This window comes from Dermochelys coriacea, chromosome 5 (genome assembly GCF_009764565.3).
Source record: "Dermochelys coriacea isolate rDerCor1 chromosome 5, rDerCor1.pri.v4, whole genome shotgun sequence".
Taxonomy (NCBI): Eukaryota; Metazoa; Chordata; order Testudines; family Dermochelyidae; genus Dermochelys; species Dermochelys coriacea.
In genome coordinates, this window is record NC_050072.1 from 98,078,404 (window position 1) to 98,104,579 (window position 26,176).

General features: G+C 42.1%; 1 protein-coding gene across 1 annotated transcript in view; it reads right to left on the reverse strand.

Annotated features, from left to right (window-relative positions):
• RORB (RAR related orphan receptor B) overlaps nt 1–26,176 on the reverse strand; it is a 218,322-nt gene that overhangs the window by 66,016 nt on the left and 126,130 nt on the right. The window contains exons 2-3 of the mRNA XM_038403352.2: nt 10,109–10,194; nt 1,765–1,906 (exon numbers count right to left, since the gene is read on the reverse strand). Of these exons, the coding sequence (XP_038259280.1) occupies nt 1,765–1,906; nt 10,109–10,194 (228 nt within the window). The remainder of the gene's footprint in view (nt 1–1,764; nt 1,907–10,108; nt 10,195–26,176) is intronic.

Sequence of the window (26,176 nt, forward strand, 5' to 3'; positions counted from 1 at the left end):
GGTTCAGCCGATCGCAGCTCCCACTGGCCACGGTTCGCCATTCCAGGCCAACTGGGCCTGCGGGAAGCGGCAGCCAGCACATCCCTCGGCCCACGTCACTTCCCGCAGCCCCCATGGGTCTGAAATGGCGAACTGTGGCCAGCGGGAGCTGCGATTGACCGAACCTCCAGATGCTGCAAGTAAACAAACCATCCTGGCATGCCAGCAGATTTCCCTGACAGGCCACATGCCAAATATGCCGATCCCTTGGTTAGAGGAAGGCAGCACTGGGAGATGAAACCTTCTATTCATCTACACTATAGAAGACTCAGGAGCACAGACTGAGAAACTCTGTTTTACAGGTGGGGGACAGAGCACTAGCAGCCAAATACAAGTGTCCCTGTGATGCCTTAGACCCTTCGGCTGCAGTCAAGAGACACCACTTCTATGAGGAAACTATATGCTGATTAACTGCTGAAAGAGCACACCTTTAATCTTCTTTGGGCAGAAAGGAGAGGCTAAGAACCTGGTCTGCTGCACGCTAGAGACCAAGCTGAATTCATTTAATGGTGAGTCTGTGGTACCCTTATGCATGTTGGATAGAACTTTACACTGTGAACCGCTCCATTGTACCTATGCAGTAGAGTACTACTCAAAGTGCATACGAGTATTGCAATCTGACCTTAAACTAATTTAAAACCTCTGAACCATCTAATGACCATAATTTGTCTGGTGATCTACAAAGCTATGGGGAATTTAAAATAAATTCAAATGGCACATTTTTATAACTCTCCAAGACCATTTTTTTTTTGCTGCTATATAGCTATAGATAAGCAAATTAAGGTAATATGCCTACAAAATTGGAGAAATTTTTGTTTTCTTCTTGATGATTTTAAAATTTCAGTATGGATTTGGGAACAACCCAAATTAACAGTAGTAGCTAGGGCTGGAATAATGCAAACGGGCTTTGCTCAAGCTTTCTTGCACAGCTCTGCCATTGCACCTCAATACTAACCTGCAACACAACTCTTATTCTAGTCCGAGGCAATTCTCAGTTCTCAATTTGTCAATCATGCTGACTTGTGTGGCAGTTTGGGAAGTGGATAAGAGGACTTATTACTCAGTAAGGACTAAGCAGAGACCATCAGCATCAAAATATATAGTTTGCTCTGTGCAGCCTCACCCTGAAGTTTGAACTGGATACACGAATCTTCTTCATTTTTTTGTTTTCAGCAGTTGTGTAGCTTTCTTGTTCACTGCTAAACAGCAGAAGGTTGTACCAAGTCATTCCTTTGTAATGTAATGTAATTTTTATTGAAGTGCTTTCAGATCCTTTAGCATAAAAATCACTCTCAGCATGCATATTTCCTTTTTAACTGTACATTTTATTTATTATACTGTCTCAGACCCTCAAACATTTTTAAGCATGGGGAGTCTTAATACATCGATATTTAATATTATTAATATAAAATGTTATCTGATCCAGTATCTGAAGCCTCCTCTAAGAGAGGAGAACCTTTTTGCTTTTAACTAGAATGCCACATTTCTCTTTATAACATTTTGTTTTAATCTAATGTTGCTCTCTATTTGTTATTCGCCCACCCCCATGAAAAAATGCTCCTACGTTTAAGGAATGGCAAAGATCTGTGTTTTACTGTGAACGTGTTAAGGAGCAGTTAGCTTTTCTTCTTTCTTCCCAGAAATCTGTCAGGGATTTACATAGTCCGCAGCAATGAAGAACAGTTTCAAAGGGTTTATCTATGAAGCAGGAAGCTAACTCCTTACCATCTCTAGACATTCCTAGGGCAAGACACTTCTGCAGTCGGCAGTGTTGGCAACGATTTCTGTTGGTTCTGTCAATTAAACAGTTTCTCTGCCTGGGGCAGGAGTAAGAGGCATTGTTCTGCTGACTCCTCCTAAAGAAACCCTAGAAAGACAGAGTGAAAGAGAGAGGGAGAGAGAGAGAATTACCATATATAGAGAGATATATATATAGTGGCATGCCACTGTAATAAACTCTATTTCAGTGACATTTTGTTTATGATACAACTTTGTAGATGCTTTAGCCATAATTAGTGAAATAAACTCATGTTCTCTCCAGATATGAAAAACCTGTGTATTACTCCGTAAAATATAATATGAGGGTAACAAACAGGATAGAGTGATAAAATATAATACATCCTCAATATACATCATGAACTTCATCAAATGCTCAGGGAGACTCTCACCAATATTTATAACAAGGTGATTTAGTCACCATTTGCTCCGAATACTTTTTTTGTTGAAGAAAATGTACTGGCAACTTCTAACATGGTCAATTTGTTTATTCACTGGCTACATGTGTATCAGAAGCTGTAATGGACTGTAAAAGCAGCAAAGAGTCCTGTGGCACCTTATAGACGAACAGATGTATTGGAGCATAAGCTTTCGTGGGTGGGATGCATGTAGTGGAAATTTCCAGAGGCAGGTATAAAGATGCAAGCAAGAATCAGGCTAGGGATAACGAGGTTAGTTCAATCAGGGAGGATGAGGCCTTCTTCTAGCCGTTGAGGTGTGAACAGCAAGGGAGGAGAAACTGCTTTTGTAGTTGGCGAGCCATTCACAGTCTTTGTTTAATCCTGAACTGATGGTGTCAAATTTGCAAATGAACTGAAGCTCAGCAGTTTCTCTTTGAAGTCTGGTCCTGAAGTTTTTTTGCTGCAGGATGGCTACCTTTAAATCTGCTATTGTGTGTCCAGGGAGGTTGAAGTGTTCTCCTACAGGTTTTTGTCTATTGCCATTCCTAATATCTGATTTGTGTCCATTTATCCTTTTACGTAGGGACTGTCCAGTTTGGCCCATGTACATAGCAGTGGGGGCATTGCTGGCATATGATGGCGTATATTACATTGGTGGACGTGCAGGTGAATGAACCGGTGATGGTGTGGCTGATCTGGTTAGGTCCTGTGATGGTGTTGCTGGTGTAGATATGTGGGCAGAGTTGGCATCAAGGTTTGTTGCATGGATTGGTTCCTGAGTTAGAGTTACTATGGTGCGGTGTGTAGTTTCTGGTGAGAATATGCTTCAGGTTGGCGGGTTGTCTGTGGGCAAGGACTGGCCTGCCTCCCAAGGCCTGTGAAAGTGAGGGATCATTGTCCAGGATGGGTTGTAGATCACTGATGATGCGTTGGAGAGGTTTTAGCTGAGGACTGTATGTGATGGCCAATAGAGTTCTGTTGGTTTCTTTCTTGGGCTTGTTTTGCAGCAGGAGGCTTTTGGGTACACCTCTGGTTCTGTTGATTTGTTTCCTTATTTCCTCGTGTGGGTATCGTAGTTTTGAGAATGCTTGGTGGAGATCTTGCAGGTGTTGATCTCTGTCTGAGGGGTTGGAGCAAATGCGGTTGTACCTCAGCACTTGGCTGTAGACAACGGATCATGCGATGTGTCCGGGATGGAAGCCGGAGGCATGAAGGTAGGCATAGCGGTCGGTGGGTTTTCAGTATAGGGTGGTGTTAACATGACCATCACTTATTTGCACCATGGTGTCTAGGATGTGAACCTCCTGTGTAGATTGGTCCAGGCTGAGGATGATGATGGGATGGAAGCTATTGAAATCGTGGTGGAATTCTTCCAGGGTTTCCTTCCCGTGGGTCCAGATGATGAAGATGTCATCAATGTAGCATAGGTAGAGAAGGAGTGTGAGTGGACGAGAGCTGAGGAAACGTTGTTCCAGGTCAGCCATAAAAATGTTGGCATATTGTGGGGCCATGCGGATGCTCATAGCGATGCCACTGGTCTGCAGGTATATATTGTCACCAAATTTGAAATAACTGTGTGTGAGGATAAAGTCACAGAGCTCAGCAATCAGTTGTGCTGTGACATCATCAGGGATAATGTTCCTGACAGCTTGTATTCCATCTGTGTGTGGGATGTTTGTGTAGAGACTCTCTACATCCATGGTGGCTAGGATGGTGTTTTCTGGAAGATCACCAATGCATTGTAGTTTTCTCAGGAAATCAGTGGTGTCACGGAGATAGGTGGGAGTGCTGGTGGCGTAGGGTCTGAGTAGAGAGTCCACATATCCTGACAGTTCTTCAGTGAGAGTGCCAATGTCTGAGATGATGGACCTATACACAGGATGCTTCCGCCGATGTGCACAGGCAGAAAGTATGGAAAAACAACATCACTTGCTCATAACCTAAGTTGTGCAGAATGCAACACCATCCACAGCCTCAGAAACAACCCTGACACTATAATCAAAGAGGCTGATAAAGGAGGTGCTGTTGTCATCATGAACGGGTCTGATTACCAAAGGGAGGCTGCCAGACAACTCTCCAATACCAAATTCTACAGGCCACTTTCCTCAGATCCCATTGAGGAATACACTAAGAAACTGCACCCTCTACTCAGGACATTCCCTACACAAACACAGGAACAAATCAACATACCCTTAGAGCCCCAACTGGGGTTATTCTATCTATTACCCAAGATCCACAACCCCGGAAATCCTGGACGCCCCATCATCTTGGGCATTGGCACTCTCACTGAAGGACTGTCCAGATATGTGGACTCTCTACTCAGACCCTGCACCATCACAGGACCTAACCAGATCAGCCACACCATCACCAGTTCATTCACCTGCACATCCACCAATGTAATATGTGCCAGCAATGCCCCCACTGCTATGTACATGGGCCAAACTGGACAGTCCCTACGTAAAAGGATAAATGGACACAAATCAGATATTAGGAATGGCAATAGACAAAAACCTGTAGGAGAACACTTCAACCTTCCTGGACACACAATAGCAGATTTAAAGGTAGCCATCCTGCAGCAAAAAAACTTCAGGACCAGACTTCAAAGAGAAACTGCTGAGCTTCAGTTCATTTGCAAATTTGACACCATCAGTTCAGGATTAAACAAAGACTGTGAATGGCTCGCCAACTACAAAAGCAGTTTCTCCTCCCTTGCTGTTCACACCTCAACGGCTAGAAGAAGGCCTCATCCTCCCTGATTGAACTAACCTCGTTATCCCTAGCCTGATTCTTGCTTGCATCTTTATACCTGCCTCTGGAAATTTCCACTACATGCATCCGACGAAGTGAGTATTCACCCACGAAAGCTTATGCTCTAATACGTCTGTTAATCTATAAGGTGACACAGGACTCTTTGCCGCTTTTACAGATCCAGACTAACATGGCTACCCCTCTGATGTAATGTAATGTGTGATTCCCTAGGTTAACCTGGAGAAGCGTGAACTTATTTGGAGGGACCAGATACTCCACAAGTGACAGATAATTCAAATTGAGGCATCTACAAGAGCCCTAGGATTTAATGACCTTATTAGCTAAAGTGCAATGGAAAAAGCAACACATTTAAACAATACTATCCTCCTCCATGAAAAAAATCATGACATTTCATCTGTAAAAGAAATATATTATTATCAGGTAAATTCAGAAAGTTTAAAAGCTCAGTTTAGCTAGGCAATTGGCTAAAAAACCTTAAAACTTTTAATTACCCAGTCTCAGTAGGGTTTTTTTGAGTGTTATTCTGGCCAGTTGTTTGGATTTGTGACTAGGGACAAGAGTACTAGAACCGGAGAGCATGTCCTTACTTAGTCATAGCCATTGAGAATGGCATCATCAAGCAGCATTAGGGCAGAACTGACAAGAAATGCCAGAGATATCAAGAGGAATGGAGCCAGGAAGGGGAGACGAGAGACGTAAAGTTACACATGATGTTCTTCTCTCTTCTACAGAACAACAAAAGGTAAAGAGCACAGGAGGAGCAGAGAGCCCAGAAAGGGGGAGAGAACCAAAGGAGAGAAGTTCATTGGAGAACCTAGAACTTTAGAAACAGGCAACTGCACACTTACAAAGTGAGAAAGAGATGGAGGGGGAGTCTAGCAACTGCAGGAAGCCATGAAGGCAGATAGAAGGTAAAATGTGCAGTTAGCATATGTAGGAGGAAGACAGAGTAAGGTTAGACACTGGTAGCAGTGGCAGTGAGGTGGTTGAGTGTTGCTAGGATGGTTTGTAGACTAAACCTGAACTGAATCAGAAAGATAGGGCTGGCTTCATTCAACAGCTAGTCCAGTATTGTTTCAGTACAGGACTATGGATGACAGCAACAAATCATGGCAATAATAATAGCTGTGGAGTCTGTAGAAATAATGGTGAAGAAACAATGTAATTGGATTGTACGTGACTGGATTCACTTAATAAAGACAGTATTTGACGCTTCACTCAAGTCCTAGTGCATTGAATGATGGCCAGAGGTGTCACTTACACTGGACAACAAGTATTGAGTTTGAGTAAAGATACTGACATTCCCAGTCCATGAAGTGAAGTTTAAAAGTCCCATTTCATCTACCCTGCATAGGTTATAACCACTAACACAACCAATTTAAAATTTAATTTAAGATGTGAGTTTTTTATCTTTGGGAATGCAGTTGTCCTTTAGGGAAAGTGCCAATGAAAAATTGTAAAGCACTTATCTGATCCTGACTGACAAAGAATTTATTGAACCCATGGCTGTGGGATTAATTTAAGGCCAATTTAGCACTAATTATGAGACATTTCTTATGTATTTGCCGTACTTTATTACAAATTTCCTTTTTGTCATAAAAAGGGTTTTCTGTTTTAAATTTAAGCAATTCAGTGTAAATAGGGAACTGAATGACTGGATTAATCAGATCAGATCAATCTTTTTTTTAAATGTAACAGTTATAAAAATTAAGTTTTTTAAAATTGTAACTATTACATAGTGTAGAGTATCATATTTTAGTGCTACAAAGCTTTTGATAGTGAAGACTGAGTGGCTTATTTTCTATCAGACAGGAATTTACACTGTCATTCTTTGTTCTTATTAGAATACTATGGGACATATTCAAATTTTGACTTGGTATAATTTATTTTTTCCTTTCCCTCATCAGAGCTAAATGTTTTCTTAGAATATATAATATTTTATATCCTTTTTTTGAATGGCTACATTTATTGGGGAGAACAATTGCTCTTTTGGGTAGAAGAATTGCACTGACCTAATTGGTAGAGTAGAAGAGCTAAAAACAAGTTTCTTGGCTCTTTTCCTAACTCTGACATTAAATCACTTCGTGATGGTGGGCAAGTCACTTAACCTTTCTCTAGCTCAGTTTCCCAGTCTGTAAAACAGGGATAGTAATATGTCCCATACCTTAAAGAACTAGGCTGCAGTTTTAACCACTTCCCACAATGGTGGAGAGACAGGTGGAATGAGACACTTTTGAGAGCTCCAGAGACACTGAGGTAGAAACAAGGGGTGAAATCCAGGCCCCAATGAAGTTGGTGGGGAAATTCCCATTGGCTTCAATGGGGCAAAGATTGCTCTGAAGGTACCCAGGCACGCTGTAGGATACAATAGTGCTATTTGCTACACCCTTTAACAAGGTGCAATGAGGACTGATAGATCAGATATAGAGTGATCGCTTTGTGAAAAATGTTCACCCACAGGTGACAGGGTGTTTTTGTCTTTTATCATTTTCCTATGTGAGTTCATTTGAGAGAGCAGTGACTATCTGGTTTCACCCAGATAGTTTTTATTGGGGCATTTAGTGCACTCGATGAGTAAAGATGTGTTGTGGCGAGTGTTGATCATTGTAGCAGTGGAGATATGGCTGCAGGTTTTGCATCCATTGTTCTGTCTGGTTCTGGTGCCGTTTTGAGTCGCTGTGTCCCGGTCTGTGGGGAGCGTACTTCTGATGATGAGCTTGGAAAGGCTGAGGGGTTGTTTAAATGCCAGAAGTGGGTGTTTACAAAACAATCACTCTATGGGCTTGTCTTCATGTACAGCACTGCAGCTGTACCAATGTAGTGCTTAAGGGAATGTCTTCACTATCAACGTGGCTGTGTAGTCGTGGTACCAGCACTGGAGAGAGCTCCCCAGTGCTGTAAAAAAACCACTCCCATGAGGGGAGAAGCTCCCAGTGCTGGTGCACTGTCTACACTGCCACTTTACAGAACTGAAACTTGCATCGCTTGGGTGGGTTGGTGTTTTTTCATACCCCTGAGAAAGAGAGTTTCTGCACTGTAAAGTGGCAGTGTTGACAAGGCTTTAGTGAAGACGCTACTATGCCGATGAGAGAGCTTCTCCCATCAGTGTAGTTAATCCACCTTCTCAAGAGGTGGTAGCTCTCCCATCAACATAGCACTGTCTACAGGTGGGCGCAGGGGTTAGGATTTTGCACACCCCTCAGCGATGTAGTTATATTGGTTATGCTATACTATATACTATACTGATATAGGTCTGTAGTGGAGATATGGCCTATATCTGACCTCTTAGTCCTCATCCTCAAAGGAAACCTGCATAACACTTTCAAAAGATGAGCCTGAGTGCTTAAATTCATCTCTCTGCTAGACACTAAAAATCATGGATTGAACAGATTCGCTGGATTTATGGCTTATTACAACAATCTGTTACTCTCTACCCCCCTGTTTTTGTCCTATGCCTGCAGAGGTGTTAACGGGACACTCTACCTCGAATGGTCCCTTAGAATATGTACTAACTACTTATGTTAAACAATCTGTTCCACCTTCCATTTTGCTGTGATGCTGGGAGTACCTTTCCCAGACCTGCAGAAGAGCTCTGTATGGCTCAAAGGTTTGTCTCTCTCACCAACAGAAGTTGGTCCAGTAAAAGATATTACCTCACCCACCTTGTCTCTCTAATCTCTTGGGACCAGCACAGCTACAACTAGACTGCATACATCTTTCTTCATGACAGTCTCATGAAACAGGATTAGACTAATTGATCTGCTACTTTGAAACTGGCACAAAAACAATAGGGTTACAACTGTGTTAAGTGGTAGAGGAGCTTCTTATCTCAATATGCACATAGAGCTAAGAGGTATTGTCTCCTCTTGAGGCACACACAAGGGCTACCATTAACACTAATCACATCCAGAGGAGACTCTATTCCTTACTGCTTTGTGTAGACTGGTTACAGAGACAAGAAGCTCTTTTTCTGCTTAAAAGCATTTTTCTTTATTATTATTTTTGTGCCAATTTTAAAGTATCAGATCGATTAGATTAATCCTGTTTTGGGCCTATTTTCAGTGCAGTATCACAATAAAACCGTGTCACAGGGGGGATGGCTCATTTACAATTGTTAAAGTTTCTAAAAGGCAAGGTCTGATTTTTGACAATATGTCATTTCTCAATTTACGGGTATTAAATCAAACTCTTTATTTTTGGGATGTGGTAAATCCAATGTTTTAGATTTTTCAGATGCCTTCAATGTTATAAAATGCTAAATACAAACCTGGGGAGCAAGATATTTCACACTATACACGTAGATGTGTATGTGCACCCACAAAATGTACAAATGCACCATTACATCTACCAAATGACCTGCAGGTGCTAATCAGAGCCTTTGCATCTTTGCACCTTCAAGCAGGTAGTCAGAACTGCAAACACCAAGATTTGCCTTTGCAAAATTCTTGGCTGCTGTGAGAGCCAAAATAGCCCCTTACATAAGTTAGCCACAGGCACTGCTTTAATATATGGCAGCATTCCAACAGGTGCCAATGGCTGGTGCTGCAGCTCCAAATCACTGGAACACTGTGGGCATTCTCCCTTGTACCTCAACCTGCTCCCTTCCATCCCCGGGGTATGCCAGGCCTACAAGGAGGGACAATGCCCTGGGGGAATTTCTCTCTGGGCAACTGCAACTTCTTTATGTCCCCTTGAGAGCATAGAGGCCCCAGAGTAGGGGCCAAAATCAGCACCATATCTCTTAAAACTGTGCATTATGACACTTAAATTAACTTTGACATTTCACACATACCGTAAATGAAACAAGAGCACAAAACTAGTCCCCAGGTTCATTCGGGGTGGAGCAGTTCTAACATACTGTAACCAGCATCTGTATCACCATTTATGCTGCATCACATATTAATAATTCAAAGCCTCAAACAAGGAGCTATTTCTAAATATCATCTGACAGTTGAATAAGGAAGACAACTAGTAAAATTAGACATGGAACACCTGTGTATCAGCAGCAGGCATTACAACCTTTGACACACCTTGTTTGAAAGGGTGTCAGAGTGTGTTGTTAAGTACACAGATGCCTGAGGCTAATGCAGATGCCAATGACAGTGCTGTATAAAGTCTCATACCTTGCAGCCTTCACATGTGATGACTCCATAGTGTATTCCAGAGGACTTATCTCCACAAATTTTGCATGGTATCACTTCAATTTGTGCTGAAAGAGAGAAAAGGGTTATTTTTGGCTTATAATGCTGTTCCTTTCTTTTCTGCCCAACTACTGATCATAGATGTTAGAGCTGGTCAGACATCTAACTCCCTGCCAATGTAAAATTGTTCTTTATGATATTTTTTGTTTTTTAGTGCTCTGTTCAGTCCAGTTCTAATTGAGTCACATGATGGGGCTTCCACCATTTTCCTGAAGAGACTGTTTCACAATCTATTAGATCTCATGATAAGAAAGCTTTCCCTGACATTCGCCGTAAATTTTCTTTTTTTAAAATTTCATCCCCTAGCTATATCTATTGGATCACTCTAAACAATTAATCTCCTTTTTTGATGTTTACAGCCTTCAAATACTGCTAGCCAGTAATCTTATCCTCTATCACATCCTCACTCTTCATTTTGCTGAGGCAGAATTGCCATATATGATTTGATGCTCTTTCTATTAAGCTCCCCCAGGCTCTTCCCTCTCACCCCCATCATGGCTCATTGTACTTGTACATTTGATATGATGCAGTTCATGTGATATTCTTTCATGTCCTCTGATTTGTGGTTTACTGACGTACATCAAAAATACTAGCAACATCTGTAAATATCTGCAAAGTTCTGTCTCCAAGGAATTGCTTAAACCAGTGATTTATTTGCAGACATACCTCACCTACTCCAGTCAAAGCCATTTATTTACTGGCTCTAAATTAGAGATGAGCAGGAGCTATAGATCCAGATCCTAAAATCTCCAGTATCTGTTCTTTGCTTTGGCTAACTATAGAATTAGCAGCTAACTGCAAGATTCAGAACTGCATGTAGATTCAGATTTACCCAGAATTGGAAGGTTTTGCTTTTGTTTCAGGCCCTTCTACAACCTAAATATTCAATCACTTCTTAATCTGAAAATATATTTTCCTCTCTCTACATATAATTTTATTTTTTCCGTCCTATATGTGACACAGAATATTTGCCTCATTCTCCAACTTTGAATCCTTTGCATGACTTCTCCTGTCTATACTGCATTGTCACATCTGCTTACTAGTACAGTATGTAGGGACAGACCGTGCTTGGCTCTGGGCAGGTGCACTTGGGAGAGGGAGCAGGAAGCCTTCCTTCCCCTACCTTCCCATGCAAGAGAGCCAGGCATAACTGTAGCCCTTGCACTTTGTGGGCCAGATCCTCTGCTGGTACAAACTGGTATAGCTCTAATGAAGTCAGTGGATGTGGGTGTGACCTCCTGAGCAAAATATTGCTTCCTTCTGACTCCCTGGTGAGGCAAATGCCACCCCAAAGTGAGTGGGGAAGGCACATGCCCACCTCCCACCACTAAGATGCATCTGCCAGTCCTGCCACTGAAGCCTGGATGGGATGGATGCAGAGGGAGAGCATGCTGTATCCTAAGGAGTAGTGCAGTATGCACTCCCCAGAGCTCTGGGACGGATTGTGGGTCAGTGCCTTCAAGGCACAATCTGTTTTTTAGTAAGTAACAAGTGTGCACATACAGTGAGCCATGATGGGAGTGAGGGGGAAACGGAACAGCCCAGAGGGAACCTAAGATGCATTCCCTTAAAAACCATGCTTTCACTTGGAGGTACCACAATTGTTAGAGCGCACACTTCGCTGAAGAGAATGAAAAAATTATTTTCAAACTACTGCACACACACATGCACACAGGTGTTCATACTGTGGATGCTGTTGGAAATGCAGTAAAGTGCTCTGGCTTTATAATCTAGTACCAAACTGTATCTGTCATCATTGTTCCTAGGTAAGAGAACAGAGACTCATTACAATTCTCTTTATAGTTCCCTTTATAGCTTGACTAAAATCAGATGAGTACCTGTAAGGGGTTGTCCCTACAACCCCTTGGAATGTACTGTGTGTCTCTCACCACTAAATGATTGTTTATGGTGGTTAAGATTTCATTTTTTAAATAACTCAGTTTAATTTCCAGATACAGTGGAGTGCACAATTGCCTCCCACCCTCAAGCGTCCTGCAAAGCAAGCCAGTCATAATTGGGGCCCCTTCTTTCAGGGAGGTGAATATTCCTTTGGTGCATTCCCAGAGGTGAACAGTGTCCCACAGAGGGAAGGAAGGAGACAGGAAGGAACATACATGGATGGTGAAACTTCCACACCCACTGTGCACTCTAAGGCTTTTGGGGAAGGACTGTGCTTCCCTGAGGCACAATGTTTCCTTGAGCACCTCTTGGGGCACAATAGCTCAGCTCTCTGTCTTCCCCAGTGCAAGACTGGGTGATAAAAGCATGATCTAGACATACACAGTTGCATGCACTTGTGAACTCCAGTCCACTAAAGACAAATTTTCAAATGGGTTTTTAAACTGAGTTTCTAAATTACACTCACACAAATCTCCTAAACACTTTTATATTTCGGTGCAATTGCCCATCTAACAACCTAGCACACAAGACAGCTTCTGCACATGTAAAGTGAGGGAGCAAGAAGAAATAATACCCCCCACCCCAAACTAAACAATAAAGTAAAGTAATTATGCTATGCTATTTCATTACTGTATTGTTTCAAAGATGTGGTTGATTTTTGGTTAACCTATCACATATTTTAATTATTAGCTTGAGTTGAATATAATTTTTTGTTCATATATTTTAGGTACAGATGGGCTAGAACCAAATCCCTTAATGCAAGTGCCTATGAACTCTAGGAAAGTTCAGATATACTATAGAAATTTTGTTCCTCAGGCCTCCCTTGACTGTAGCTGCAGCTTAGGTTATGCCTTCACTGCATAAAAGATAGTAGTGGGATTTTACAGTAGGGTAATTAATAGGCATTAACTACTATGCTGTAAAATCCTTGTGGAGACAAAGCACTGCAGTTTTAGTGTGAGATAGCTAGGTGAGGTCTACAGTATACCCTCACCCAGGGCTGACCTTGCCCAGTTCATCTCACAGTAAAACTGCAGTTCTTTACTTCCACAAGGACTATGCACTGGGACAGCTAAGACACCCTAATTATTCCATGGTAAAAACATACCCTTTTTGGCAGCAAAGACAAAGCCTGAGAATGATTCCTAGGTGCTGCCAGTTGAGAGACTGGGTTTCAAGTAATTGTAGATCCCTAGGGTGAGAACCATGCAGAGGGAGAAAGTTTAGTCTTTTGAAGGATGGACTGTTTTGTGTTGCCAGACTTCAAAGGGAGATGTAGATCTCAGGCAGAAGCTAAAGTCTGGAATATGGGGAAATCCTCAAAACTCAGTAAGTCAAGATGTGTGAGGCAACAAATGAAAATAGTGGAATAATAATAATAAATAATAATAATAAAAATAGATTTTAAAAAATAGTTTAAACATATTTACTACTTATTAATTTATTCCTGTGATAGGAACAAGGGCATAAGGCTTAATTCTTCAAACACTTGCTGCACTGAGCTTCATACTTGTTACTGTGAAGAGTCAATAATACTACACACAGTAAGGGACTACTCATAAGTACTGTGCTCAGTTATAAGTGTTTGTGGATTGGGTCCCTAAATGCTAAAGCTACTGATTTAAATTATTATGAAACAAATACACTACGCTGAGACACTACGCAAATCAGAATCAAACTAATCATTTTCTAAGTTAGTAGTAATAAATATTAGAGAGACAAGGTGGATGAGGTAATAACTTTTATTGGACCAACTTCTGTTGGTGAGAGAGACAAGCTTTCAAGATTACTAAGGGCTTGTCTACACTGCCAAGTTTTGTTGACAAAACTTATATCGACACCCAAAAGTTGACAAAACAAAAATCGCCAAAGGATGGTTACACTTGCTCCCTCCGTGGACAGCTCATGTCCACACTGGGGACACCATCATCGACAGGGTGAGCAATGCACCATGGGTATGTATCCCACAGTGCAGTGTTGTGGGAGGGAAGAGCTGATTGCTGCGCATCTTGGGATTCTCTCCGAGTTCTCCCACAGCCCCTTCAGTTGCCGAGAGCAGCATCATGAGTGGCTCTAGAGTAGCATCCATGTTAGTCTGTATTCGCAAAAAGAAAAGGAGTACTTGTGGCACCTTAGAGACTAACAAATTTATTAGAGCATAAGCTTTCATGAGCTACAAGTCACTTCATCGGATGCATTTGGTGGAAAGTTTTTTCCACCAAATGCATCCGATGAAGTGAGCTGTAGCTCACGAAAGCTTATGCTCTAATAAATTTGTTAGTCTCTAAGGTGCCACAAGTACTCCTTTTCTTTTTATGAGTGGCTCTGTAAGCTCTCGGTGTTGAGGAAGGGCAAACGGCAGTCTGTCCCCCTCCCCTGCAGCAGCAGTCTGTCTGCTGCTGTGTTCCTAGTGCAGGGCAGAACAGGAGCGTTCCAATGATTTGCTCTTTGTTCCCCAAAGGGAGCAGCACACAGCTACTTCCCGCAGCTTTGAAGGGGTGAGGCGCATGCCTGCAGGGCAGCAGAGATCAAAACACTCAGCAGAGCAATCAGGGCAGGCATTGTGGAATACTGGCGGAAGCCAGTTCTGTCGACAAAACAATCAGCAGTGTCTATACTGGCTCTTTGTCCACAATAAAGAGAGAGGAAAAGACAAAAGTTTCTTGTAGCGGTGGAAGTTTTTTGTCAAATTGGGCATTTTTCATGACAAAAGTCCCATTGTAGTGTGTAGGCTCCTGCTGTTTTGTCGCCAAAAACTGCCTTTTGGCGACAAAACTTACCAGTGTAGACAAGCCCATAGAGTTCTTCTTTAGATCTGGGAAAGGTACTCAAGTGTCACAGCTAAATGTAAGGTGGAAGAAATTGTTTAGCATAAGTAGTTAACATATATTTCAAGAGCCCATTCAAGGTGAAGTAGCCTGTTAACATCTCTCCAGTCATGGGGTTTGGGTGGAAGGGAACTGGAGGGCTTAGTCTATTATAGTAATAGTGAAAACACAGCAGATTGGTGTTGCTGCTTCAAAGGCCTTGTCTACACAGGCAAGTTTCTGTGCAGTAAAGCAGCTTTCTGCGCTGTAACTCCTGAGGGGTACATGCTGCCATAGGTTCCTGGGTTAGTGGTTCTGTTGTGTGGTGTGTGGTTGCTGGTGAGTATTTGCTTCAGGTTTCAGACAGAGTCAGAAGAGTACCCAGAAGTCACCTACTACAGGACAGGCCCAACAAAGAAAATAACAGAACATCACTAGCCATCACATTCAGCCCCCAACTCAAACCTCTCCAACGCATCATCAAGGATCTACAACCTATCCTGAAGGACGATCCATCACTCTCACAGATCTTGGGAGACAGGCCAGTCCTTGCTTACAGACAGCCCCCCAGCCTGAAGCAAATACTCACCAGCAACCACACACCACACAACAGAACCAAGGAACCTATCCTTGCAACAAAGCCCTTTGCCAACTATGTCCACATAACTATTCAGGGGACACCATCATAGGGCCTAATCACATCAGCCACACTATCGGAGGCTCCTTCACCTGCACATCTACCAATGTGATATATGCCATCATGTGCCAGCAATGCCCCTCTGCCATGTACATTGGTCAAACTGGACAGTCTCTACGTAAAAGAATAAATGGACACAAATCTGATGTCAAGAGTTATAACATTCAAAAACCAGTCGGAGAACACTTCAATCTCTTTGGTCACTTGATTACAGACCTAAAAGTGGCAATTCTTCAACAAAATACTTCCAAAACAGAGTCCAACGAGAGACTGCTGAATTGGAATTAATTTGCAAACTGGATATAATTAACTTAGGCTTGAATAGAGACTGGAAGTGGATGGGTCATTACACAAAGTAAAACTATTTCCCCATGTTTATTCCCCCCCTCCACCACCTACTGTTCCTCAGAAGTTCTTGTCAACTGCTGGAAATGGCGCACCTTGATTATCACTACAAAAGTGATTCCCCCCGCTCTCCTGCTGGTAATAGCTCACCTTAAGTGATCACTCTCTTGTTACAGTGTGTATGGTAACACCCATTGTTTCATGTTCTCTATGTATATAAATCTCCTCACTGTATTTTCCACTGAACGCATCCAATGAAGTGAGCTGTAGTTCACGAAAGCTTATGCTCAAATAAATTTGTTAGTTTCTAAGGTGCCACAAGTACTCCTTTTCTTTTTTTGTAGATACTTTGGTGGCTCGCATGTCAGTCAAGAGTGGACTGAGTCATGAGGAAGAAATCTTGGACGAGGATGTGGAGGGGACGGGGGACCCAGAGGCAGAGGACAGATCGAAGGTCAGAGATGCATGCAGCCAGGAGTCTCTTCTACTCTGGAGGAGGCTAGCCAGTCACAGTAGTTGGATTTTGGTGAAACACAAACAGGAGAGGAGGCCCCTGGTAAGTGGATTTGATTTTGGGAATTGCTGAAATGAGTTGTTGGGGCAGGAGGGTTGCAGAAAGCAGTCTTGTGTCTGTATGATGCACGTACCATCACATGCCTAGTCTGAGTGGTGGAACAGGCTGCGGATTGACTCCCTTACTTCATGGGAATCTCCCTCAGAGATTTCCAGGAAACTCTCATGGAGATACTGGGCAATCCACTCCTGCAGGTTCTTTGTCAGACACTGCATGCTTTGTTTCTTGCTCCATTAATGGTAACTTTCCTATGCCACTGTGCCATCACAGGGTGTGGGGACCATTGCTCAACACAGGCGATCCACATAAGGGCCAGGGCAGAAGCCGCAGTCTTGGAGAAGAACCTCCCTTGATTCCCTGCTCACCCTCAGCAGCAAGATATCTTCCATAATGATCACAGCCTGTGGAAAATGTGGGGACAGGAATGATTATCAGGCCCCCGCTACAGTGCCCGCTTGTGGCTCATGTGTGCTTGCCTGGGGTCAGCCAGTTAGTGACAGGTATGTGAATAGTGGCTGTGTTTTAAATCACTGAATCAGTGTTCTGTGTTGCAAACAATACTGCTCTGTAAAACGTTGTGTTTTGTGGAGAGATGACCTTTGGAGCCCAGCCTCCCTCTTTGTTATCAGCGGCTGAACGTCTGCACAGAATTAGAAAGCGGCCATGAAGAACTAAAGAGGACTTTCTCCATGAGTTTATGTGCACTCTGCTGCCAAGAAACAGGAATTGAAGGAGTGGAGGGAGAGCGAGAAAATGAACTGAAAGGAGAATGCGATGCACCAGAATGAAGCCACAGAGCAGCTCTTAAACGTTATGGAGCGCCAAGTAGACATGCTCCAGGCAATAGAAGCACTGCAAACTGAGCAGCTCCGTGCCTGCCCTCCCCTGCAGCCGCTGTCACAAAACTCTTTTCCATGTGCCCCCCCAGACACGCCAACCTCCTGGCTCTAGTCTGTACCCACGGCATTCCACTTCTCCCCCGTCACAGTACAACACTGTGGACTCCCACTACCCACTGCACTCAACACGCATCCCTCTGCAGTTTAGCCCTCTTGAAGTACAGTAGCTGCTGCCCTCTGAAGGAGAAGGTTGGGTATGATCCCTGGACATACACAAATCTTTAACAGTCCCAGGACCCCACCTCCTCCTGGGACCTTCCCTTCCCCGAACCCCCTCAGTGCTGATGTGTTTTTTTGTTTGTCTCTCTCCTTCAGTTGTTGTTTTTAATAAAATAATTGTGTTGGTTGAAAGCAATCTTTATTCTATTAATTGAAAGCAAACAGAGCCCTGCAAAGCAACAGACAGTTATCTTAAACCTTCATATTGCATCATCTGCACCAATTACAGACACCTCCTAGCATTACAAGCACTGCACTCCCTAGCATAGCAACAAATAATAGTGGCTTTCAGCTTCAAATTGCTACCTGAAGGCATCCCTGATCCTTATGGCTCAGCGCTGCGCCCCTCTAATAGCCCTGGTCTCTGGCTGTTCAAATTCAGTCTCCAGGCACTGAGCCTCAGCGGTCCAGCCCTGAGTGAAGCTTTCACCCTTCCCTTCACAAATATTATGGAGCGTACAGCACATGGTTATAAGCATAGGAATATTGTCATCGGCCAGGTCCAGCTTCTCATAGAGGCAGCATCAGCGGGCCTTTAAATGGCCAAAAGCACACTCAACAGTCATTCTGCACTTGCTCAGCCTGTTGTTGAACCACTCCTTGCTGCTGTCAAGGTACTCGTGTATGGCTTCATAAGCCACAGCATTAAGGTGTAGGTGGGGTCTCCCAGGACCACATTAGGCATTTCGACTTCTCCTGAAGTGATCTTATGGTCTGGGAAGAAAATCCCTACTTGCAGCTTCCTAAACAGGCCAGTGTTTTGAAAGATGCGTGTGTCATGCACCTTTCCAGACCAGCCTGCATTAATGTCCGTGAAATGCCCACAGTGATCTACATGCGCCTGGAGAACCATAGAGAAATACCCCTTCTGATTAATGTACTCGGTGGCTAGGTAGTCTGGTGCCAGAATTGGAACGTGCGTGCCATTTATCACCCCTCTGCAGTTAGGGAAGCCCATTTGAGCAAAACCATCCACAATGTCACGCACATTGCCCAGAGTCATGGTCTTTTGGAGCAGGATGCAATCAATGGCCCTGCATACTTCCATCAACATGAGTCCAATGGTCGACTTTCCCTCTCCAAATTGGTTAGCAACGGATTGGTAGCAGTCGAGTAACCAGATTCCACAGTGCAATCACCACACACTTCTCCAACAGCAGGGCAGCTCTCATTCTTGTGTTCTTGCACCACAGGGCTGGGGCAAGCTCATCACAGAATCCCATGAATGTGGCTTTCATCATCCAAAAGTTCTGCAGCCACTACTTGTCATCCCAGATGTGCATGATGATGTGATCCCACCACCCAGTGCTTGTTTCCTAAGCCCAAAAGCAGCGTTCCACTGTGGTCAGCATGTCTGTGAATGCAACAAGCAATCTTGCGTCATAGCTACTACGCGTGGTGAAATCAATGTCACACTCCTCTTGTCTTTGTAGTTTAAGGAATAATTCCACTGCCACTCGTGACGTGTTGGTCAGAGCAAGCAGCATACTGGTCAATAGTTTGGGATCCATTTCTCCAGACCAAAGAGGCAGAGCGCGCAGTACACAAACCGTTGAAAAATGGCGCCAAATGTGGACGGAAGCACAGGGATTGCTGGGATGCGAAGCAATGCATCATGCGGCATCAGGACATGACCCAGGATGTCCCACAAACCCCTCCGCTTTCCCACAACTCTTAGCAGCAGAAAAGAGCTATCTGTGGGATAGCTGCCCAGAGTGCACCGCCCCAAATAGCGCTGCAAGTACCGCAAGTGTGCACACGCTATTGTGCAGCCAGCTGACAGTGTGAACACACCACAGCGGTTTCCCTTCAGTGCTCTCTGAGCGGTGCTGTAACTTCTGGTGCTGTAAGTCTGCCAGTGTAGACATCCCCTAAGATAGCTCATGGAAAATGCAACATCTCTAGGGAAGAGAGAAGAGATTTAAAGAAGTTTGGAAAAGCAGACTTTGCTGCTGTCTCCTAGGCATTTCACTTTTTTTCATAAGACAGCAGGACAATTTAAGGATTCATAACAGAAAACCTGAGTCATTAATTGTACAGGCCAGAAGAAAAAGAAGCCACTGTATTCCCAGAAACATCTTGAATTGCTGTAATTAACACCCAGTGTACCAGGTTTCCTTTGCAGATTTAATGATTGTCAGCAGCTCCTATACCTTCTTCACATTGCATCTTTGTTCAATGCTCTAGATCTGTATATTTTCCCCTCTCCCTCCTCCTCCTCTCAAACAGAGAGTTGATCAAATAGTATGTTAGCTCTCTTTCTGTAGAACTATTACAAAAGAAGCTGTTTCATTTTGAATCCCCTATAAGCATAACAAATGTATCCTTTTATCAAGGGGGTATTTTCGGTTTCTTTCAGAATGTTGAAGTCATTACATTATGTACCTTGAAAATAAACTAATAGTAAAGTTGCCACTCATGGCAACTTTCAGCAATACAGGAAATTATGTCCTTCTCCAATTCAGACACAGTAAACATATTATATATTAGTATAATAGAGAACTACTTGTCTTCACTTTTCAGGCACTTCATGGCCTATTTCCTTCCAATTTATTATATCTAATAATCTACTGAGAATATTGAGTTCTGTCTCCTATTTGCCAATTATACTGGTCTCAGTTGTCCATTAGCCAAATTTTCAAGCAAGCACCTTCACACATTCTCCCATTCCTGGGGAGAAAGTGTGAAGATGCTTGCTCGAAAAATTGCATAGGAGAAGCTCCTCATAAAGATCTGAAATGCCACCAGATCATCTTCCTTCAAATCCCGCCTTGAAACTCACCTCTGCTATGAAGCCTAAAAAAATCAATAATGGTTAGGCATTTGCTGTGCTGTGATTGGTGCTTATCACACTAATCATGATCATCTCATTGGTACCTTGTGCTCATCCCATTAGTTTGTTGTATTTATGTCTTGTTTTATTCCTGTATTGTAAATTCTTTGGGAAAGGAACTGTTCTTTTGTTATGTGTTTGTACAGTAGCTAGCACAACTGGGACTACGGCCATTGGGAGCTGACAATACAAATAAATAATAAATTAACAATTAATTAAAAAACCCCAAAATGGGGTTTTCTTTATGGAACCTAATACCAATAGAATAACAGGAGGGAATAGTGAAAGGAGATGGAGTGCAGAAGATGACATTTTTAAAGTCTAACAGCAAAGGAATACCTACAGAATAAATTAATGTCACTCAAGGAAAACCCCTGAAAAGGGAAGGATTTGTGTACCAACACTGTAAATGTGTTCTTTAAACTATCTTCAAGTCAGACATTAGTTACCCAGTCTCTCAGATTCTCTCCAGAGTGGAAAACAAGCAAACAAAAAATCCCATTGCCTGAGTGGACGTTCTAAATGTGATGTAGCTGTAGGTGAACTCAGTCACCTCTGAGCTTAATATGTCAAAGATCCAAGTCTTCAATCACATGTTCCAAGGAGACAGCACATCATACAGCTAACGAACAGCTTCCTTACTCAACCAAAGGTATATAAGCAACTGTATTCAATCAGCATAGACCAGCATTTTCTCTAGCTGGAGCTAATTCCATTCCTACTAGAAATGTCATTCACTGGCTATAGTCAAACCAGATATCCTAAAAAATGAGGAGGTAAGAGTCATATGTTTTGAACATAAGGAATTAGTGGTAAATCTATAATGCAGTGTAAAAAGAGGTTACAAAGTTCATGTTGAAATGTAAGGAAAAGTCAGCAGGTGTCCTTTGTGCAATGTGTTTGATAATCGCTAGAGTCCATTCCTTCCTGGTCTTAGGAACAAAAAGAAATAGCAGGCTATGGAGTTCTGGATAATGTGAGACTGGCCAAGCATGTCCACATGCAGTCTGGCAGGAAAAAGCAAGGCTAAATGAGACTCTGTCTTATGCAATCACTGCTTAACGTCAGAGGAACTTCACTTTCATTCAAAAGAGGCTGGACTATAATTATCCAAACTGGTCACTTTGGACTAGTTGGGGAAGGGGCATCTGTGTCGAGGGGATATTCAAAGCTTTTAAGATATTGTTCCTGATCAAAAGAGTGTTGTACACAAGAGATGGCATTCAGCTGGAAGGAGAAGATATCCCTTAGCGGATGTGTTGATACCACAGAGTTGATACTTGGAAAAATCAGTGGAGCTTGCAATTTAGAGAGTCAGTGAGCAGTTTGATGGCATCCACTTTAATGCTTCCAGGAACTCCCATCACCCTTCAAGCTTTCAGTTGGTTTGCTCTGGAGTCTAGTAATCACTTCTGTTGTTGGTTCACAACAGGGAATAGATAGTCTACAATTATGTTAGTCACTAAAGTAAGCAGATATGACTCTGACTATGCACAAAGAATTGAGCTGTTTTATAAAAAGGTGCCATTTTTACATAGTCATTCACAGTGTAGGTTCACAGTTTAGAAATTTGGCCTGTGCCCAGTCCTCTGAGTCCTTGACTCTTCACTACCTTACTTTACTTCATCATAACAGTATAACGGTATCATGTCCTCAGGTGGCATTTTTCAGCTAATAAATACAAACATCAGTGCAAATTTTCATGACACATCATTTCTGCCTTTTTAACAGTGAACATCAAACACAATTGCCATCATTCAGTCCTTCTTGTAGTTCAATTCTATGCTTTGTTGCATAGCTGTTTTCAACTCAAGTGGGGCAAGGAGCCAAATGTAATTAGGGGCCATTGTGGTTCAGAATTTTTTTGTATTTATTGGATGAGGCATTGACTTTGGGCAAGTCATTTCAAAACTCTATGCCTCAGTTACCCATCTGTAACATGGGAATAATGATGCTTACTCACCTTTATGAAGTGCTTTGAAATCTATAGATGAAAAGTGATATGAGTCCAAATTATTAGTGATTATTATTACTCATGGGGCAAAGGCAATCTCTAGACTGTCCATGTTATCCTAGTTTACTGCACCTTGTTTGGCATATACTAATTTTAGAATACTAAATAGACACATTTCCAAGAAATGTTGATTTATTTGTCTTTACATCCAATAGTGAAGGTGAAATTATAGGAGAAAATGAGCTGAGGAGAGCAATTTCTTCCCATTACATCATGAAGAATAGAGCTAGGCAAAATATCCACACATAAATGCTCTCCACCTCAAGTTTCTAATACATTAGTGTGATGGACATGCAGCTGCTATGAATACTGTATGTGACCTACTTAGTGAGACAGTTACGGTACAACTATATTGGGTTCTTGGGCTTTCTTATGTGAATGTATTGTTTGGTTTCCTAGGAGATACTGGAAAAACAAGGAGGAAGGCAGCAAACAGCTCTAGATAATCAGCCTTCCAACAAACACTTGGGCAATTACAAGACAACGGCTGAGCTATAAGTGGTAAAGATGCTACTTCCAGGCTCCAACCCAAAGTTACTCAGCTCTTTTGCAAAGAGGGAGGGAGCGTAGAGGTCAAAGGGAGCCACACTGGTTAAAAAGACTCTTGGGAGAGTTGTCAATATGCTGTTTGTGAGGGGAACAGGCTGACCCTGACACAAGTCCTGGTGGAGTGTGTGAAGCAACCGGGGTATCCACAGCCTTCCAGGGGATGGTAAACATGAGGAAAACAGAAAAGGAGTACCCGTGGCACCTTAGAGACTAACAAATTTATTAGAGCATAAGCTTTCGTGAGCTACAGCTCACTTCATAAATTTGTTAGTCTCTAAGTGCCACGGGTACTCCTTTTCTTTTTGCGAATACAGACTAACACGGCTGCTACTCTGAAACATGAGGAAAACAGGCATTGATATAGACTGCTTATTGTTGCAATATCTTTTTTTCCTGAAAGGCTTTGGTTCTAAATAAAGACATAGTTTGCTTTCAGAAGGCTGCCTGGGCACGCAAGGAACAGACTTGTAGATACTAAATGTAAACTGAACCTGCTGAGGTAATCACAGTTAGTATCAAGCAACTGCAGCCCAAGACCTGGTCTGAGAATGGGAGAATCCTGTGATCCCATCTTGATGGAGGTGACAGCTTGAGGCCTGAGATGCGAGAAGGGATGCATTCAGAGGAGTCAGGGGTGCAGTTAGCTCAGTGACTATAAGCACAACTCTTCTTAAGCTTCCCTAGGAAGGTGCTTGCTGTTCCACAGCCTGGTATTTCTATTGAAATCTATTAACCCATTTTTACTTTTTACATAATATGGCTCCAAATTATACATACAGGGCTTAATGGAGGTGTTAAAGTAAAGCAAATCACCACATAAGATAAGAAGCAGGCCCCCCAACCAGCAATCGGGGCTACTTTAGTGTGTTCAAATCATAGTAATTTAACAAAACTCTAAAAGCTATATCCTGTCCCCCATACACAAGCCTTAAAAATAGCAGGGACACATGTCCAGCTGTACTACTAGGAGAAGATTTAACTGCATAATAAAGGCAGAATTATTAGTGCACAGTTCCCACATCCCATAAAGACTCAAGCAACCATACTGCTGACGCTGCACACTTTTCCTAAAGCGATTACTATTGTAATCCAAAATATTATACTACCCAGGCTATCTTATATTTGAGCTCATCAGATCCAATGTTCTGCAAATAATCTCCAGCAGCTTTAGCTAGTGTTTACATAAGCTGGTCAGGATGACTGTTTGAGCAACGACGACCATGTCTTTTCTATGCACAACATGAACTACACCAAAAATATGTACTTACATGAGCAATAATAGCATATATGGAAAATATATTACAAATGAAAATTTCTTCTCTAGGAGAAGCATGCTCTATATTCACTGTTTTACACAGTCAAGCTCTTTGTAGAATATTCCCCCCCCCACACACTGTTTCAATATCTAATAACCTCTTTGCAGCTTAAAACCAAAATCCGTTTCCCTCCCCACATGTTCTACTCCATCGCACACACCCCCAGTGATTGGTTTTGAAAGCTGTTCATGAGTATTGGTCTGTTAGTATTGATTTCTTTTTTAATAGAACATAATGTCATGCAAACATTTGGGAGATCTTTTGGGGAGCGGGAAGAAACAAAGAATGACACAGACTTTGCAATTCGATTGGGCAAAAGAGTAGGGCAAATTTTTGGCCAAACATATGCCTTTAATTTTAATTTTCTATTTTTGTTTTCCCAGTATTCATGTGCAAACTTGAAAGCATTTTGCCTATGACAGCTGCTTGTCATTCACATATAACACTCAAAGTATAAATTGTTTAGCTATTGCAGGTGTGCAAAGATTTGATTTTTGATGAGTTTAAAAATGGTGAGAGATTTTTTGCATTACTCTGTCTTAAAGAACATGATCCTGAAACAGCATATGTGCAGAGTGTTGCATGTACTAGTAGGAATATAAAAATAAATAGAAATTATCAGGATAGAGAGCAAAAGGAAACCTGATCCTGCATTAATGAGAGACATGCTGCTACATAGCCACCACGTTACTCCTGCTTAGTAGCAGAAGAAAGGCTAAAGCATGGAACAGATACAGAAGGGCCTCTTTTAAAGGCTGAAGATCACATCTGAGCTCATGTCTCCATAGACACATTTAGCTCTACCCGCACCCACTCATTTTAACCACTGTTTGTATGAGATCGGACAGCAAGTGTGTAAGCGTTGTGAATTATTTCCACTGAGGATGGAAGACTATGTCTAATGCTTACTCTTACTTGAGCTCATGTAGTCTCTGTGAGCAGCCTTCCACTCCCAACTATGCACCACAGGATAGAGGCCAAAGTGTGCTTATGAACTTCCTGTCCTCAAAGGAAAATGTCTTTCTGCTTAAGCTATCTGAGTTTCATATCCTTTATGTAATACTTGAAAACAGAATTCTGTGCCCGGCCTAATCATCAGGGGATACAATGCAAGATTTTGACAGAAAACTAGTTGACAATAAGCAACTTTAATATTCATGACTCATGCCACAAAATAAAGCTTGTGGCCCACATGCTTCAAGTATAATCCTGTTTAACTCCTCCTCTAAACTGTTTATTCTCTGAACAAGAACACTACAATCACTCTGACTAATAAGAAGGATAAATATTGCAGCAATCTCTGGGTTATAGAGATGTCAGAAACAGTAATGTGTTTGTAAGGTTCTTTATTATTTCATACTCTATTGAGAACAGTTTAGAATCTAAGGGGTTCATTCTAGAGATACACACAAATCAAACCCCTATAATCAAACACTCCCACACTTTGGAGAAATTATATCTAAACCTGAACTTTATGGTTTGGGTCTACCTCTAGTATATTATCTTCCTGATATCAGCATACAGTTTCATATTAAGTATAAATATCAAAGAGAGACTAAACTTCAACCCCATTTATAGGAATGCATTACACCATACATGGAAAAAAAATTGAACATTGAATAAGCAGTAAATTGTTAGAAATAAATAAGATTATTTAAAATTATGATACAGATTTAGAAAAGTTACTTGCTAATAACGTTTGAATGGAAAAGATATCTTATTCTGTCATAAGCAAGTCACATCTGCTGCTCATGTTGCTTGGCAATTATGTTTCATATCATTCACCTCATGTGAACATTTATTCATACATGGTATGAACTTAACAAAGCCTCAGTTCG